Raw genomic sequence first — 18274 nt, 5'->3', positions numbered from 1 at the left:
GTGGTTGTGCTACAAAAGTTCAAATTTCAAATTTTCGGGAAATACACTTATTTGCTCTCCGAGGAGAGTTAGATGAGAAAATCAATACCACTCTCTATTTTGACATATTAAACAAAAAAAATATATAACTAGTTAAATCGTAAGCTTTAGGGGTGCTGATAGGTGTTGGATAGAGCTAGGCTTGCTGTTTTCCCCTTTTTCTAATATTTTGACGCAATCATGTCATATGGTTGAAAACATAATTATGAACAGCCGAGTGGGAAAAACCCTTCACGTGAGCTTCTGACTTGTAATTCCAGGTCTGAGATATCAGGAATTTGTGACACTGACAGTATCTCGCACTGGGTGGAAAGAACTACAGACATGTCAACAAACTGTTGGCAGAATGGCTGTTAGCGTGCTACCACTCAAAATAAAACCCAATATTAACACTATTAAAATTGATTCAGCTAATTTTATCAGCGACATACACTGTCTTTATCTGGTTTCATTTGGTAATGAACTACTATAAACATGTAATACAGCAAAAGTAGCTAATTTAGGATAATCTGTTGTGACAAGGTGAGCACTAATGCTAAACACCTTGGATTACCGCGTTAACACTCCCAAGTCTGCCGACAGTGCGTGAATGCAGCATTTGGCAAAGCTTAGCTAAACCATATCTGGCTGTAGCTGTTTATTTAACAGACAGATATGAGAGTCTAATAAGCATATTTCCCGCAATGTCAACTACTCCCTGAAGGAAAAAGGTCTTAATACTTTGTCTTCCGCTGTAATTATTTACTCCTGGCTTTCACTGGGTAGATTTTTGTTAATATTCCATTTATTCCTATACGTAGTTTACCTCACCCTATCCTTCACAGTGCCATTATCCGAGAGCGCTGCAGCTTCAGGCCCAGAGTTAACACAGTGGTGTCTGAGATTGAGGGCTGTGAGGTCACCATGGATACGTGATGACAGCTAAAGTCACAGGCCTTACTCTTGCGGGGTCACCCAGTCTGTCTGCCAGGGGTCTGAGGCACATAAGGAAGTATGGAAGGTGAAAGAGTGAGTGCTGAAAGTAAAGAATGTGAACAGTTGCTCTCTGAGGCTCTGGATCCATACTTAGCCTCACATTGTAGTTCTATCTCTTTTATTTTTTGAACAACAAAGTCTGACGTGAAAAAAATATATACAGTATAATATCATTCATTCATTTCTAGTATTGACTTATACCTGCAAAAGGAGAAAATCAAATACAAGTTAATACATTTTTGTCGTACACAACCTTATTTTTCCGGGTCACTTCCCTACCTCGTACTCCATAAATACTCCATGTCTTGGCAAGTCAGTGCGGCAGTGACAGCGGCAAAAGCGCTCAGTCAGTCTCCACCTTTTATGTAAATGCCAGTGTGAGTGAGTGAGTGGGACCCGGGCGGAGAGAGCACTCAGTGAATGGACGGGGGATAGGTGGGGGGGGAGTTGCCTTCACGGATGTGTCCCTGCGCTCACAAGACGGAGGTGTGGGTCTCTTTCCAGTGTTTGCATCTATTCGGAGGAGAGAAGCGATAGGCCACCTTCGGATGCGAACGTGCAATCATGTCACGAGCGCTGGGCTTCGCAACGAGAGCATCTGATTAATCCACACTGGCGATACGCGGACTCCAAAAGGAATAAAGCAATGGGTGGCCATATAACGCGAAATGCCTTTTACGGTAAGGCATAAGTGTTTTTGTTTGTGTTTTGGGTGTATAAAACGTACGCTGTACTGCATGGGCGTAAATGTTCAGCTTTGTTATTAGGTGTAGTTGAGTGTTTAATTCTTTGACAACCATTATAGCTATAGCTATATACAGTACAGGCAGTGTTATCAGGTACCATATTGCTACTATAGCCTATTCTTTGGTCACAGTTACGTCACTCCGGTAATTAGCATAGAGGTCTCGAGACGCGCAGCTGTGTTGACTTGTCTTTTGATTAATTCGTTGCAACAAACAGGCTGTCCACACCTCCACGCGCTCCAGCGACGACCCACACCCCGTGTTAAACTGTTAGAAACTGTTTCCATTGTGTGGGCTCGGGAGCGCAACCATTTCACTTTCGGTCAGGGATGGGAAGTTGTGGGGTTTCCCTCCGCTCTGTGCTCTGGTGCGGTTTCCCCTCATTAATAGAGAGACGCCGTGTGTGCAGCTGCACAGTAGGATATCAATACATTGATTTCCGTTAGCCATTGCATTCTTCTGTATGCTAAGGGTAAGGTCGAAGCATCAATCTCACATGATGATTTGTGGCTATGAGCAAAACAGCTAACTGAGTATTAAGTAGTTTGATTTCATCTTGAAATAGGGTAGTGTTGACTTTTTAACAATTTGTGCCAAGGATTTTGTGTCTGAATTACAAGACTGTATAGGTTGTCAGGCCTATTGAAGAGCTCTCTATGGGTTTACGACCAGTTAATAAACAGTGGAAGGCTACTGTGTAGGTCCATGGGTAAATGTAGGCCAGCTTCAGGCCTTGTGTGTCTTGTTTGATGCTCCCTGCGGTGACAAGCAGCAATACCCATCATGATGTTTTTTTGTACATAATAAGCAGTAAGTAAGCGGCCCTCCCTGCTCCCTCTTTCCTCTCTACTGCAACATAAGAAGAATGTAACAGCAACATATGAGATGAACAGTGCCAATAGTATGATTTTGAGTCTACAGAATTACTATTATCACATTGTAGGGATTTTATATAAGTGAACCTATGGAAGTTAAGCCAAGTCCCTGCTCCTACAGCCTCTCCTGGTTCTGACCACCTGATCGTTCTAATTAAAGCCCCAAGATTAATCCAATTAGTTAAAGCGGAACAGACTAAGACAGCAGGAAGAGGAGACTATAGCACCTTCTCTCTGGGATCAAGGTCAAACACCTCATGAAATTACTTTTTGTAATGAGTGCATTAAATACACAGTGTTACCTGATTCATTACCTGATTGCTCACCACATAGATAACATTGAGCTACTGAGGGATTCGCTTATCAAACCGACAAAATTTAGATGACTTCTTTCTGCAGAGTGATATGACTGGGTGTGAAACATCCATAGCAACGGACAGTTATTCATAACTATGCCCTGTTATTCGTCAACAACGGGCTGTTGACCCACTTAATAAAACAATTAGATACAAATATTCAATGAAGCTGCATGATAGTCACTGCTAACTTACATTCAGAAAATTTACAAGTGAAGAAAAGTCTGTTATTCCCAATGGGAAGATGAGAGGGTTAAACTGAATCTAATAATAAAGTACAATTGTTGCTATGGTGACCCACAGCCATTGATAGAGAGCATTTGATTGCTTCCACTGCTGCTTTCTTTCTTTAATTTAAATTTAAGATATCAGAGAATCACCTGAACCTTTCCACCTCCATACGTGTGCTTTGGGGACATGTAGTTTTCATAGAACTAAGCGTTCCTAAATTGAATCTGCTACCAAAAAATTGTCACTATTACACACTCACCATTTATATGTAGGTATAAGAAAGGTGTTGGTCACTGAAGAATAGATTATGCTTTCTGAAGATGCACCTCTGCAAGCAGTTGTTCTCAGGTAGGAAGCACCAGAGCAAATTCAAACAGTGTTTGTTGAGTCGGTTGCATAATTGAGTCTGCTGAGTGTGTGGGAGCTCCACTTCTGTGCTCCCGATCAACTGAAAGTGGGCCAGTGTCTGAGGCTGCACAGCTTGATTCGATGGAGCGTCTGGCTCCATTCGAAGTGAATTGGATGAAGTATCTGAATGCAAAGTTATACCGTACTGAGGATATGCTATATACCAAAGGGAAGTTTTGTAACTTCTTACAACAGATCAGATCTCAGTAATGTCATGGGATATGCCTCAGGTTATTGAATGCCAAATAAAGGCAATAGATAGTTAATACAGCATGCAAGCACCGGCCACCATTGAAAATATTTCCTGTTAATTCTTTTATATCTTTTTTCTGTCTTTCTCTTTGTGTGTATGAGAGCCAGAGCAAGATAGACAGCGTGTTAATCAGGCCTTGACTGATGCTATGGAGTGACAGATACATATGTCTCAGGGTCAGGTGGGATTGTTAAGAGTCTGTGTGTCAGTGTCGTCCATGTAATTCTTACCTCCTCTGACTTAGGGCAGCATTTTCTGGGGCAACAGTCTGTCATGTACATCAGCACACAGGGCACAGATCCACTCACATGTACACATATGCAACCATAACCATCTTATTTTTCCAGAAAGCATGCAAAATGTGTGTGTCTGTCTGTGTGTGTCTGCAGCAGCTCTTTCATCCTCTCCCTCATGATAAGTCACCTTCAAGGCAGCACCCACATAATGACTTCCAGCCAGTACTGAATAGCATCTTGCCTGCACTGTATGTAGCCTTGCCATATTATGACTTATTGAATACTGTTGTGTAATTGTGCTCTTGAAGAGAGTGCTCTGACAGCAGGAAGACTAGTGGGCCGTAGTGAGTGACATCAGCCAGACGCGATCATCTCTGCTGTCTCACCTTTCGCTGCCAGGTCATCATGATGTGAATTATTGATAGCAATGTGCCTCTACAGTAGGGTAAGCCCAGGATAGGAAACCAGAACATATTCATTTAGGTAGTATAGATTTCTAATATGCACAAATTTGCTTCTGTATACTGTTGAGGTCAGAGAGTAGAGCATTACAGTACTGTTGAGAGGATTAGCTGCTTAATTTAAAGAAAAGGAATCAACAAGAATTTCAATATTCAACTCAGCATTTATTCTAAGGAAAATGCCTGACACTTGCTGGTTGCAGCTTCTCAAATGTAAGGATTTACAGCTTTGGTCAGATTTGCATTACTGTCAAAAGAACACATTTTGGTTTTCTGCTGTTGGTCAGTCAAAGCAAGCAATGTGAAGACATTACCATGGGCTCAGGGATGATGTGATGGACAATTCTCACTCTTAAAAATCGAGTAACTGGAAAAACTTTCAACATACTAGTTGATAACAAAATCATCGTTTGTTACAGCCATACATTAAATCCAACAGTTACAATTTTAGTTCTGTGCCAGAACTCTGAATCATCGCCAAAATCTCTGAATTTTTCAGTAATTCAAATAGGTCAATTAAGAATGGGGACTTTATCTTTCTACATACCAAAATACTTGAACAACAGCTTTATTTACCTGAATGGCAGAAAGAACCAGGCCATTAATCAGACAGGCTTTTATTCCTAATTTCCTTACCAACATCCTCTTTATCTGTTGCCTTGATCAATTTAGAAACATGTTGTACTCACGCAGTTATTCTATTTATATTTTTCTTTTTTAACACAAATACAGCTTTCATTCACTGATTAATTCCAATTATTCTACTTGCTGTTTTCCTCTATGCATGTTAATCTACTGAATGCAACTTAACATTTCCTGTGCATCTTTTACATTAAAAATCAGCCATCGCTCTTTTTCGTAAGCTTTTAATGTGAAATTTTTGCACAAACTATTGAGTTTCATGTATGGTAACTTGACGGTGATTGAAGAAATAGCAGCGGAGTGGAGACTGGATTTAACTGGTGAATGAAACTAGTGTTTTCGTTAAAAAGAGAAACTGAGAGCATCACAGTGGTGAGCATGACATGTACATAATGCTGAATTTACAATGTAAGCCAAATTAGTTGGAGAATGCTGCAGCTGTACAAGTTTTTTGTAAGCAGATTTACAGAAATAACATCTCTTAAATCAACTTATTGCCTCCATTTTTGTGAAAAACCCTAAGTTAACTGTCCCTACAACCCACCACTGCAGCCTCTGTGTCACTGAAAATGATATCAGCTGGACAGAAACATCAGTCACTACTGATCGGTTAGCGCAAAACTAAACGACTCGTGCCCAAACAGAAATCAGCTAACGTTGAACACCATGGGCTGACTGAAAAAAGTGAAAAAAGGCAATTCAATCTGATTAGTTAGCTAATAGAATGTACCATAAGGAAAAAAGAAGCCAACAAATAGCATATGCTAGCTAATCTACAGTAAAGAGTTTTAAATTACAGGTTCTCGTGATGTTGCTCTGACCGTGTGTCATTATGGAAAGTCCCACCATGCAAAATTACCATGGGTACGAGTCTTCTATCAGTGCATCAACGGCAGCACATCAGGCCCTTTCCATACCACCACCATAATGAGTGATGAGTCTGTAATTAGTTCCTAGTACCTGTCCCCAGGTAGAATAGCAGCCACAGCTACAGTTACTATCACTACCACAGAACTGGTAGTCTCCCTGTTAGTGAGCCATGCAAAAACTATTTAGTTTCACATACACTGCCTTAATCTGTGTAGCATCTGTCACACACGTATAAATGCACATGCATGGAGCTTTGGAGATCAGTAAGAAGAGGAAATGTTATACCCTGTGCCCTACACTGTAAAAGGCACCGTACATAAGCCTTGAGCGTCTGTGAGTGCATAAAGCCATTTTGGCTGACCTGTGTTTTTAAGCATCCAAGCCTAAATCATAATGTGTGTAATTAATCATTGCTATTACTGTGTGATTCATTTCACAGTTGGTGTTACATCAGACTGAAACGCTTTTTTTGCCACGAGTCAGTGGGATTGAATACATCATCCAGACACTGCTATGTAAACATCATTAAGATGTTGTCACTGCCCTCCAGGCTTGTTGGCGGTGTTGTAAATGACACTGTCAATGGATTTACTCAGGGAAAATCAAATAAAGAACTTGAGCAGGAAAAGCAACATTTTACACTGGTAACCTTTGCAAAAGACCGGCTGCATGCTTTTATCTTTCCTGAGTTGACAATAACTGAAGTTTTTCCAAGGGAAAAAAAATGTGTTTAAGCAAACTTATAATGCAAACTATGTTTTCTTAACAGATTATGTTGATGGATCAAAAGTATAGCAGTACATTAACAACAATTTGCGCTAATGAGCAAAAATGCACACAGTGACAGGTTATGCTTGAAACTCAAACATGTAAGAATTTGTTAGGTTATGTTACGCCCTACACTAGTCTGCATGCTTGTATAGTCTTATGATGACCAATGGCTTATAGATTTAGTATGCAAGGCCATCACACAAGCTGTGTTTTTAAGTGATGGCCTGTGCCTGTGTTTTTGCTCTGTCTCCGAGGATGAGTGTTAAGCCAGGCTTTACATAGCAACAAGTACAGGGAGTGGGTTGGTATGTGGGCTACCTGTGCTTCATAAGCACTGATAGGCTGTTGTGACCGACTGCTACAGACTCATCACGTTTCCATGGTGCTAAAATTAGGCATAATGGTTATATATGGTGGACATCTGGGTCAACGGTATCTGCAAAACTGGTTAAGATTTGTTTCAGCAGACACAGGAGATACATGGGCGGGGTTTGCTGCATAGAACAAAAGAGTGTGACAAAAAGTTTAGATCACCAAAGAAACAGAAACAATTCAATAGGTTTTATCAATGTAATTTAGTATTCTTTTACAAATCACCAAACTCTTTAGGCAAGGTTTGGCAAAGACACCAATCATACCATCCACCGTGTTTGTCCCAATTCCATATAGTATAATACAGTTGAGCTGTTACTTTATGAGAACAGTTTTTGAAGGATAGCTTTTACAGAACCAGGAAGTAATTTGCCTACCAAATACTAATCAAATATTGGAATAATTTTCTCCCACCTGTAAAATCGTATTTGCATGGTAAATCACTTAGCTGATGGCCGAGGAGTAACACAAGTCTATGGATGAAATACACACTGCACCGAATAGTGCGCACATAAGAACACGCACAGCTCACCTCTCACTCTCCGTTGTCAGCCAAATGAAATGGTGAGAGATTAGCTTACTGCTCCACAGAGATGTTCACTGGGCCATGACAAGTATTAGCCACACACAAGCCTGTGCATTGTGATGAGGGATTGGAGCTGTTGTGTATGAGTGTTATTAATTGGTGGGATGAAGACCTCTACACTCTGGGGCAGAGGAATACAGCTTTTCACCCTGTTTGTTCATAACAAGACACCCTTGACCTTTGGCAAAATGGCTCCTGCGAGGCTGTTAAAACTGCTATTGCCAGATAACACAAGCACAAAGCTTTGTACACAAACAGGGGTTTATAAGAGGCAGCTGTCAGATTGATGTTAACAGGAGCCAGTTTCATGCCGTTTACATCAAGGGGTCACTTCTCAGGTTCTGAGCACATGAGCATACTCAGTGATTTATGTTGCTGAGGTAATTGGAGGACTGAGACCAGCCGTTAGGCTCAAGGCTGCTTCAGTCTGTCTAATAAACTAAAACTACAACATGGGATTTAAGAGTACATACTGAATCTTAAACACTAGAATTGCTATGTGGGAAAATTGTTTTCCCAGTCTTGAAAAAACTATTTTGCTCAAATTTTTACAAAGTAAATACAAAGCTTAACTCATACTCTTTGGTCACATACTCTTAAGGCCATGTTCAGACACACTATAGCCCTCAGGCAAAACACCATATGGGTTGTTGGCATGTTGCTACATGGTACCTGCGTGAAGATAGAATATAACTTAGGAAGTATCGCTTAAAGGCATACAAGCTTATACTCCTCTAACTGTGGAAAGTTTTCACACAGCAATAATTTTTCTTCTACAACTCGGCATATTTAGCTGAACAGTAGAAGTAGCACAATGCTATGAACTACATGCTACAGGGAGATCTAAAAGGTGGTATATGCACTAGCAAGGCAGCTTTAGCCTTTATGAATATCTCCCCCCGTTTCTGGACAGGTAGTGAGCAACTGGCATATCAGAGCTTTTTTGCTGAAAACACCTTCCTGCTGTGGCTGGAAATCAGGTAGAGAGTGGTGAGAGTGAACCAAAACAGTAAAGCTCAGGGCCCTAATATGCAGCACACTGACTGCATCACAAGATCAATGAGGGGATGTTCCATGTTTGCTAATAAGGTACATATTCCTTTTTGATAACAGCCACTAGCATGTTTGAAAGCTCCACATTACAATTTGGGGTCGTCATTGAAATGCTAAAGCTTAGGTTAGCATTTACACATGAACATGGAATGTAAACAAAACATTTACTAGTTATAGTTTTGCCCATTCAACGTTAGAGTGCTTATCATGAACAAAAAAGCATAATCAGAACTTTAACTGTTGTTCGCCAATGTTCATATTAGGTTGTGTAGAAATTGTATCGATATGACCAGTGTTCAACAAATCAAATTTGCTCACACAGACATTAGAAAACTGGTCTATGGTAGAAGGGTGGGTGTGTGTATGTGTGTGGGTGTGATTGATACCATCATATTTTGACCCCTTAACTTTGAAAGGAGCGCATCAATAATAGCCAGATTAGAAGCTTAAAATTGTTTGATTAAAAGATCCATCAGAATGATACGAATAAAGCAAGATGTTAGTTTTGCTCTGTAAACTGATATCCCTCTTTGTTTGAATTGAATACAAAAGCACACGTGTAGTTGCAAAAAGGCAGAGTCTGAGACTATACATAAATATAATTTTCTGTGTCTGGGTAAACAAAAGGCATCTGTTGTATCCTAGCTGATAGCTGCAAAGTAAAATAGTGCGCTGATCAAGACCTTTAGATATGAGGGGTTGCTAAGGAACATGAATTCACACATTGCCTGTGTCCCTCTACAGCAGCTGTGCCTCTTTAGAGCCTGGTAATGCATTCAGCTCAATCTGCCCAGGACCATGTGCGCCACATTCAACAACTGCTCTCCCATGGCGCAGCCTAAGACAAAAGGCCTCAACGATGCTCTTAATGTTGGGGCCAGATTGAACAGTAGACACGCTTACAGGGTGAAAAACTGGAAGGGTCATTACTAGATAAACACAGACAAGAGTGAAAAGAGGGAGACAAAGAAAGAGAGAGAACACAAAGCATGCTGTTTTCGAGAACTAGCTGCACGGTCTTATCAGGACTCCACAGGACATCTGCTGCTGCCACAGTGTTAGCTTTCATCTGTTTGTTACATGAATCAGTAGGCTTTGTTAAAATCAGACAGTTTTCTGTGATTATAATAGCTGCTATAAAGTACAAAGCACCATAAACTGAATATTAACCATAATTTTACATTGACATTTTCAATTATAGCCTTTTATTTTGTGAGCAGGCAACTTCCATAGGGAGGAATGAAACTTCAGCACCCTCTTAGACACCATAATACTGTTAGAAGCAGAAATATATCTTGTATGTCATTTTGTTGATTTATTGTCTGCATTGCCTTATTCCCATAGATAGGTGGCCAAACATTTGGTGTTGAGATGTTTCCAACATAGTTTACTGGAGTTCAATTGGACAAGAAAAAATTTACTAACTAATACATCGGGGTAAACATTAAGTTTTGCTGATGTTTATGCTGATGTATCCCTCCCTCAGATTTGAGGAGATGGGATTTCTTTCAAGCCAGCAAATGATACAGGGAGACAGCAATCAAAGAAGAGGCAGACATACCATTTTCTCCACTGACTGTAGCCTGAACAGTCCATAATGCATCACAGCTGCGAGACATGTAGTACTTTGAGTCAAGAATGGGACATTGTCTCTCAACCTGCAATGAAAATTGCCTTTGCTAGCATTAGTGCTTTGTGGGCCTACAAGTAAAACCCTGTTGGATACAAAATATCCAGGTGAGAAGTCTGAGGAAAATGTCGATCACAAAAAAAATAACAGTTGGGAGAAAGTGCGCACGGCACAATGATAAATTAAACCACTTCACCAGAAAAATGCTGGAATGTGCAAACACAAATACTGAAACTTCTGGAAATCATTTACCATCCCAGAATGATAATATATAACATACTGGAAGAGTCTCAGATTGTGGCATTTTGAAATTCTCTGTCAAAGCCAAAAGATTCACCTCAGTTCAGCTTCAGAATACTGATTTAGTCATTTTAATCTGGCAGTTACCAACTCTGGAAAATCTGTGAAATTGCCGCAGTACATGTTCTAGTTGCTGCTCGAGTGCTGTGGTCATACGCCCCTGAGCCACTCTCAACCAGACTCCATTCACACTCTTTTACTGCCCATGCATGTAATTATCAAGTCAGTCAAGTCCTCCTCTGCATGTGTTTTGGGATGAAGCAGATGAAAGAGTGTAATATGTGATATTAAGTCTTGTTAGGAACTTGTGATTGAATTATTTGGTTGGTTGGTATTTATTGATCTCCTTTTCAGTAAAAGAATAATGTCTTCATTTCAATTCATGTTGAAACTCCTAAATACTGCCGGACAGCACATGGCACATGGCTTCTGCTAAGGACTTGTGGTGTCCGATGCCCATCTTACAGTAGACATGGACCGATTTACCACATCCACTGGCTTTCTAAACTGCGGTTTGCCTGGGAACATTGCATTTTGTTGGTAACTGAGGAGCATAATTTCTGTCTTGTGTTGTAATCTTGACCTACATGGAGATTTGATTTTACTCCGCAGGGCACAATGTGATTATCGCTGATTAGCTTATTACTTCATTGCTCACAAATAATCAACAAAGATCCAGATTCAAGAACTCAGAAATTTCAGATTAAGCTTTTCATCATATTTGAAAAAAAAAACATCAGACACTAATTACAATGACTAAACCTAGCCTCCTGTACCTAATTAGGACATTTTTGTTTTAGAGAGAAACTCATCCTTTTTTGTTCTTTTTCTTCTTTCTTCTTTCTTACTTTTCCTCAGACTCCCTCGGTGGCCCTTTCCCTTCCACATCGCACCGATGCCACCACAAACCCAAGAGGTGCCTGCCTATCCAATGTGGCAGTGTCAGTGGGCCCCTGCCCATGAGCCCACTTCTCTTCCATCCAAATGCCAAGGGTTCCCAAATTGTTATGGACCTTGCCCAGAAGACAGTCAAGAGGCAAGCCAGTTTCTGCAATGCCATCACCTTCAGCAACAGACCCATAGCGCTGTATGAACAAGTCCGCCTCAAGGTATTTTATTCTATGTCAGAGTGGAGCACTAGAGCTCTTTAAAGGTCTGAAGACTGTTTATTAACTATGAGACTGTTTTTATCTCAATTAGAATGTTGAGTCCCATGATGTAGACTCAAGTGTACTGTGTGTACCAGAATAAAAATCATGTAGAGCCAAATAGGAGGCAGAAGTTGAGAGTTGTTGGGTGATTTACAACCTCCTTTTCAAAAAACAGTGAACACTACTTTACAAATTTCTGGGAAATATCTTTTCAAAAATAATACCAGTAAACCCACCTTGGCTCTCCTCTCCTCAGATTACTAAAAAGCAGTGCTGCTGGAGTGGGGCTCTGCGTCTGGGCTTCACCTCCAAAGACCCATCCAGGATAAACCCAGACAACCTGCCCAAGTATGCTTGCCCTGACCTCGTGTCCCAGAGTGGCTTCTGGGCCAAGGCCCTACCTGAGGAGTTTGCCAACGAGGGCAATGTTATCGCCTTTTGGGTTGACAAGAAGGGCAGAGTCTTCTACCGCATAAATGAGTCCAGTCCCATGCTGTTCTTCAGCGGGGTCCGCACAGCTGAGCCCCTCTGGGCCCTCATTGATGTTTATGGACTGACCCGTGGGGTGCAGCTGCTAGGTAAGATGGTTGAAGAAAAGTAAGGTTACAGAGCTGAATTACAAATTAGGCAAATTATTTGAATCAAACAAAGAAGATATAACATGTTAAATAGTGAACCTGTTAATTATTGGGTGCTGCTAGTCGGTTAATTCAGCCCTGATAAATTGTTTTTGAGAAGGACATGTTGCAGGTGTCCTGTATAACCTTGTGCCTAAGTGTTCTACAGAGAATCAAAAAAAGTCTAAAAAATCTTCAATTATACCGTGTCACGTTCGTGTGTTTTGGCACAATCGCTTTTCAAAGCATCCAAAATTGTAATAATTCTTCCTTCTTGTCAGTTATGTCATAACTTTTTTTTTTTTGATGGCTTAAGCTGTTAAGGTATTTTTAGTTGACATCACATTTTGGTGCTTTTGCTTTCCACATTTCTGTAGATGACAAAGCAGGTTTTCCGGTGTCTCCGTGTTAACTGCAAACAAGTTCTTTCTAGAGGTTACCTCCCTATGTCCCTGTGTTCAGTAAAGCCTTCCATGAAGAAATGGAATAACAACAAGCAAAGGCTATCTATATCTGACCAATATATGGCCCCCATGTTTACACAAAAGCAGCGGAGGGGAAAAAGTCACAATGCTGTGCATTATCAAGGTATGCTAGATGCTTAGCATATATACCACAAAGACATAGCAAAGGATAGTATGGCCGAGTCTTTGATCTGAGAAATGCATACACATACTTCTTTTCCCTGGAGATTCGGTGCTGTCATCCCCTCTGCTGTTGTAAAAATAGACCAGGGGTCACGTGTCCCATAAATAGCACTTTTGATTGGAAATGTGCACTGTGTTGATTGACACTGGTATCTCCAGGCTGGTGGGGGTGGATATTTAGTGTCTTGAGTATGAGGGAATCCATATTCTTTGTTTTGGCCTTTCTGTGTTTGTTTTTCCTTTGATGGCAAATGGCAATCATGGTTCATAATTCAAAGTCCTGTTGCCATTTTCAACATATTCTCTCCCAATAAATTACTGTTTTCAGAAGGGAAAAACAGTGGCCTTATTAGCTGAAGGGACTTGCAGACAATGGCTCAAGTATCAAATAACAGATGCCCACTGGCCAAGCTTACCACTCCAAGGTTTTGTCTGATTGAAGCCTCTTTAATAAATCATTCTGAAAAATTTCTGACCACTTTGAAACATTGCTTCAAGCACCATTTCAATAAAAAAAACGTGATTCTCCTTAGCCCTACTTAAGTCATTTCTACTGTCTTTATACAGTCAGACCATATGAAAGGGTTGCCTATAGAGCAGGGGCTCCTGTTCCTCAGGGGGCTGACTGACTGACATCTGCCCCCACATACAGGGGCCTGTTCAGAGGGCTGGAACGCTACCGAAGGTCGAGATAGAAATACATCATCTAGACAGGACAAAGCCCTTTGTGACGCTCAGTGGCCAATTATGTCAGCTCTGTGCATCACATTTCTGTGCACAACGCATCCCTGTTCTCGGATAAGCCCTTGGGCTTTCACATCTGAGGCCTTTCCCTCGCTTTCACTCCGTATTTTATCTGGCATTTGAGGAGCTGTTGTTTTTTTTCAGGCTTGGATTCTCAATTAAACCCATAGCTTGGGAGACAACAGATACAGCGATAGAAGTTGTAAAATAACAGAATTTCCTTTATTCCTTTTTATGCCTTCTTAACCTTCCAATATTTAAATAGCCATCTTAGAACAAAAAGGTGTTCCTACAATTGTAGACATTTTATCTTAAAGTCCCTTTTTTACTTTAATTTAGGTCCTGTATCACATTCTCACTCAAAATCTCCAATTCTCTCCAGCCTCCACCTCTATTCTTTGGTGCTTTGATGTCCAAATTTCCCCTCCATGATCAATATCATTGATTACATATATTTACAGTATATTCTGTCCGTTTCAGCATTTTTCTACATCGAGTGAGATTATTCATTGTGCCTCCTTGGAAATACTATAATCTTTGCAACATAAAGATTGAATTAAAATTCTATGGTGGATTACGTTTTTCGCTCAAAGACATTTTGTACAGCTTGTGTATGCAGCTCTTTCATAATGTAAATTAGCAGGGGGCCTCTGGTTGTGTCTCTAGTGTCTCCATTCAACGGGGATAGTGCTACACACAAACACACACACACAATCATGCCTAAGCCTTCAAAAGCAGCTCCCACTGCCTATTCAAATCAACTATTCTACCTGTTTTCATAACACTCTATATGCTTCTCCGTCCAGCTGTTGCATTATGTTGCTCATTTTATGTCACCCATTTTATTTAATGGCTCACTGCACTCACTGTCAGTATTTGGAGTAGTTTTCTTCATGAACACTTAGGTTGTTGCTTTGCTTTATCATCATAAATGGTTAGACGTGTGGAAGGTCTTGTCATAGAAACTCACAGGTTGTTATTCTACTGCTCAGGGTTTCCACCTTCTGCTCTTACAAGCCACAGAAAATTAATGTCATCATTTTTTGTCCTTTACCAAAGACAAAATATGGAGCTTACTACAGCCCATACATAAAATGTAGATTCTGAAAGAGGACTGAAAGAATTACTTGACTCGAATAACTAAAAGCAGAAGGCATGATTTGACTATCATCAAATACCTGAACCTGCATTAACTGATTATTACTTACACTTATCACTTACAAGCAGTGGAAATGAGCTGTAAACACAACACTGACATATTATTACCATTTAAGCTGATATGGCTATTAGCAAACAGTTGCCTCCTTTGTGTTCACCTGAGATATAGAAGTTTAATATCAACTCTCCTTTCGCTCTTTTTTGGTCTCCACCAACTTCTTAAAAAATGTGTGGCGCCTCAGCTGCTCAATGCTCCATTATGTTCACGAGCTAGTTGCTAATTTTGACCATCTGCCATTTAGTGCTGGACAAGTAGTGTACAGTGAGTTCATCAGAGCTTTTTTCACTAACAGCAGCTGCATGCTACGAAGCACTTTACATACACATAATCATGAACACATAAAAATCATGACAGACCTTTTCAAATAAATTGTAGCCACTTTATTTTTAAAAATTTCTTTGCACATGATGAGAGCGACTTCTTGCACGTGCCTTTGTGTCTTGAGATATATCATCTGTTCACTATCCTGAGGCTGTTCTGAGGTTAGCACTGAAGTAGAAACTGAAGGATGACCCTGGGCGACATTTTGAACGCCTTTGATCTAGAAAGATGAAATAGAAGCCGTATCATGTGATAATCTGCCCCACAGGAATCACCACTGGGATACATCATATGTGACAGGAACAAGGGTGGCAGGGCTGATTTAGTAGTATCACACCTCTGCAAGCATGATGACAGCAATTTAAGACTTTCCTCTCCCAAGTTCCAACCTGCTAATGAAGCTGAGACAGGAAAATTGATGGAATGTCTACAACCCTTGCTATGAATCTTATACCACAAACAAATACATACACATATACTTATTCAGAAAAATCTAGCATTCATAAAGATGATGTCGGTGACATGCACACGCACATTTAAACGCACATGCAATTTTTTACTTGGAGGGATTTCTTACTGCTGCATTCTGCTTTGCTGTCATAAAACTCACTTTCTTAGCAGCATACTGCATAACTATGAACACATCCATAATTTTAGGCTTCTGCTAAAGAGAAAAGGTGTCAGATTTGGTGACATCTCTGCTAAGGTGCCTGAGGTAGCGAGTGATTGACTCTGCCTGGCTTTGAACTCGGCAAATGCGATATTGCAGGGGTTTGGCAGGATAATCTTTTGGGCAGACTGAGGCTGCCCTAATAGGCTTGAAAGCGAAAAAGCCAGAAAGGTTGTTTAATATATACCCATATCCAGGGTCCTAAGGTTGCCTTTCACTCTCACATGTACACACACATACACACACAGCAGGACTTTACTTGACATCAGGAAGGAGGCTGAGTAACTGAGTTATCCTAGCTGTTGTGAAGCCAGCAGGACTCAGCTTGTATGAGTCTGTCACAGTGGAGCTTTAATCAAAAGAGGCCGTCTGTGGGACTTCCTTGAAGGACAAGAGAATAAAGTCTGATTGCAGAGCCTTGAGGCTGCTAACACCTCTCAACCAGGCTGACTCAGAGAAGAAGCTGGCCAATTTAGCTGTCTCCCCCAAAGAAGCAAATCAGCTACATGGTGTCCTGGAAGAGAGGCTAATCTCTGTAGTCCATCTGGAAAACTGCACTTACGCTTTGTGGTGGAAACACTATAGAGCTTCTGAAATTATACTGTAAATGATATAATATTAAGTGCATATATAAATATTCTAAAAGAGTACAGTCTAGACTTGCTCTAAATGACAAGTGCTCTAAGATAACTTTTGTTGTAATTTTGTGCTACATAAATAAAACTGACTTGAAGTGACTTCTGCGGTGTTATGAGAGATTGTCGGCAGTCCAGTTAAGAGCTACTAGAGGTGATGGATCGGAATTCAATCCATCACCTCTAGTAGCTCTTAACTGGAGAATGAGGTTCCATTGCACCGTCAGAAAGCATCAACTGTCTTTACACAGTCTGAGTCAAACGTAGATGTGAGTTGCATATGCACCGTTTTACGACACAGTGACCACAACTTTTCTGTCGCTCCAAATGACTGGCAGAGCAGCTGTAGTAATGAAGGAAACTTTCAAAAATGGCCATTTTTGTAAAATCAAGCAGAAAATATGATAATCATGTCCTAAAAGCTCCTCTTTCTGTTATGCATCTTCTGTATATATATGATACCACAATCTCATCCTCTCTTTAATGTAATCATGCATTGTTTATTTTGCAGGACGAATCACCAGTGATTGCAGAAACGTGCTTTTGTGTAAACATGAAAGATGTGGGCTAGGTGAAAGGAAAACTAATCCTGGAAACCAAAGTGCTGCAGTGAAAGTAAAACGATATGTGAAGGTTTGATGGATGGAGGTGCGGCAGGCCTGGCTCTTTGTTTATGTCTTTCACAAACCGTGTCAGTAGAGCTAGCTTATCTCTGACAGCACGTCACCTCGTGAGGCAGGGTCGTCCTGTTTTGAACCTTTCACAACATGTCAGTGTTGACGAGGCTCAAATAAAGGATGCCACCTCTGATGGAAATAACATCCCTCATGTGTTCTCGTGTAGCTTTCCAGCTGGTTTGGTCGAATGCAGGTGGAAGAGTGGCTTCTACACCTACATGTGCACAGAGGTTTCCCTTCACTGACTTTACAGGAGTAGGAAATGGTGATAAAGTTTCAAAATAAAATGCAGGCCTTCTCTGGGAGCTTTTAGTGCTACAAAAACACAAGTCTCTTTCAGTTCAACAATACTCAGTACAAAGGATAGGTAAAGTTAGGGAATTTCAAACAAGCAAGTAATATTATAATATTCAAAATTTCCATCAAATGAACATGGTGTGTATGTCTGAAAAGGGCTTATGACGAAGAGTGGGCTGAGAAAAGAGTGGTGCCTGTCAGTGATGAGGCATAATAAAGTGGATTAGCACAACCCTCATCAGTGGTATAATTTAGGTTGCTTTTCCCTTTTAACGTCAGTTGAAAATGTTTTTGTTTGTTCATGGCTAATGGGAGACTAATTAATATGAGAAACTTAAAGCGTATCTAATGACAACAAGTTGAACATAACAATTTACCAAAACTAATTTAAAATTCAGATTTAATTGTAATAGTCCAAAAGTGTTCAGAGAAACAAACACTTCTTAAATGTGTCTGGATTCTAAAAAAACGTACGTTTTTTTTCTTGGATGT

General features: G+C 40.4%; 1 protein-coding gene across 1 annotated transcript in view; it reads left to right on the top strand.

Annotated features, from left to right (window-relative positions):
* Nucleotides 1–1435: 1435 nt before the first annotated feature.
* neurl1aa (neuralized E3 ubiquitin protein ligase 1Aa) overlaps nt 1436–18274 on the top strand; it is a 42089-nt gene continuing 25250 nt past the window's right edge. The window contains exons 1-3 of the mRNA XM_040146764.1: nt 1436–1694; nt 11663–11913; nt 12212–12533. Of these exons, the coding sequence (XP_040002698.1) occupies nt 1661–1694; nt 11663–11913; nt 12212–12533 (607 nt within the window). The 5' untranslated portion in view covers nt 1436–1660. The remainder of the gene's footprint in view (nt 1695–11662; nt 11914–12211; nt 12534–18274) is intronic.

The sequence above is a fragment of the Xiphias gladius genome, chromosome 15, assembly GCF_016859285.1.
Source record: "Xiphias gladius isolate SHS-SW01 ecotype Sanya breed wild chromosome 15, ASM1685928v1, whole genome shotgun sequence".
NCBI lineage: Eukaryota > Metazoa > Chordata > Actinopteri > Istiophoriformes > Xiphiidae > Xiphias > Xiphias gladius.
The sequence above is the reverse complement of the archived record's forward strand: the minus strand, read 5'-3'. Positions and strand labels throughout refer to the sequence as shown.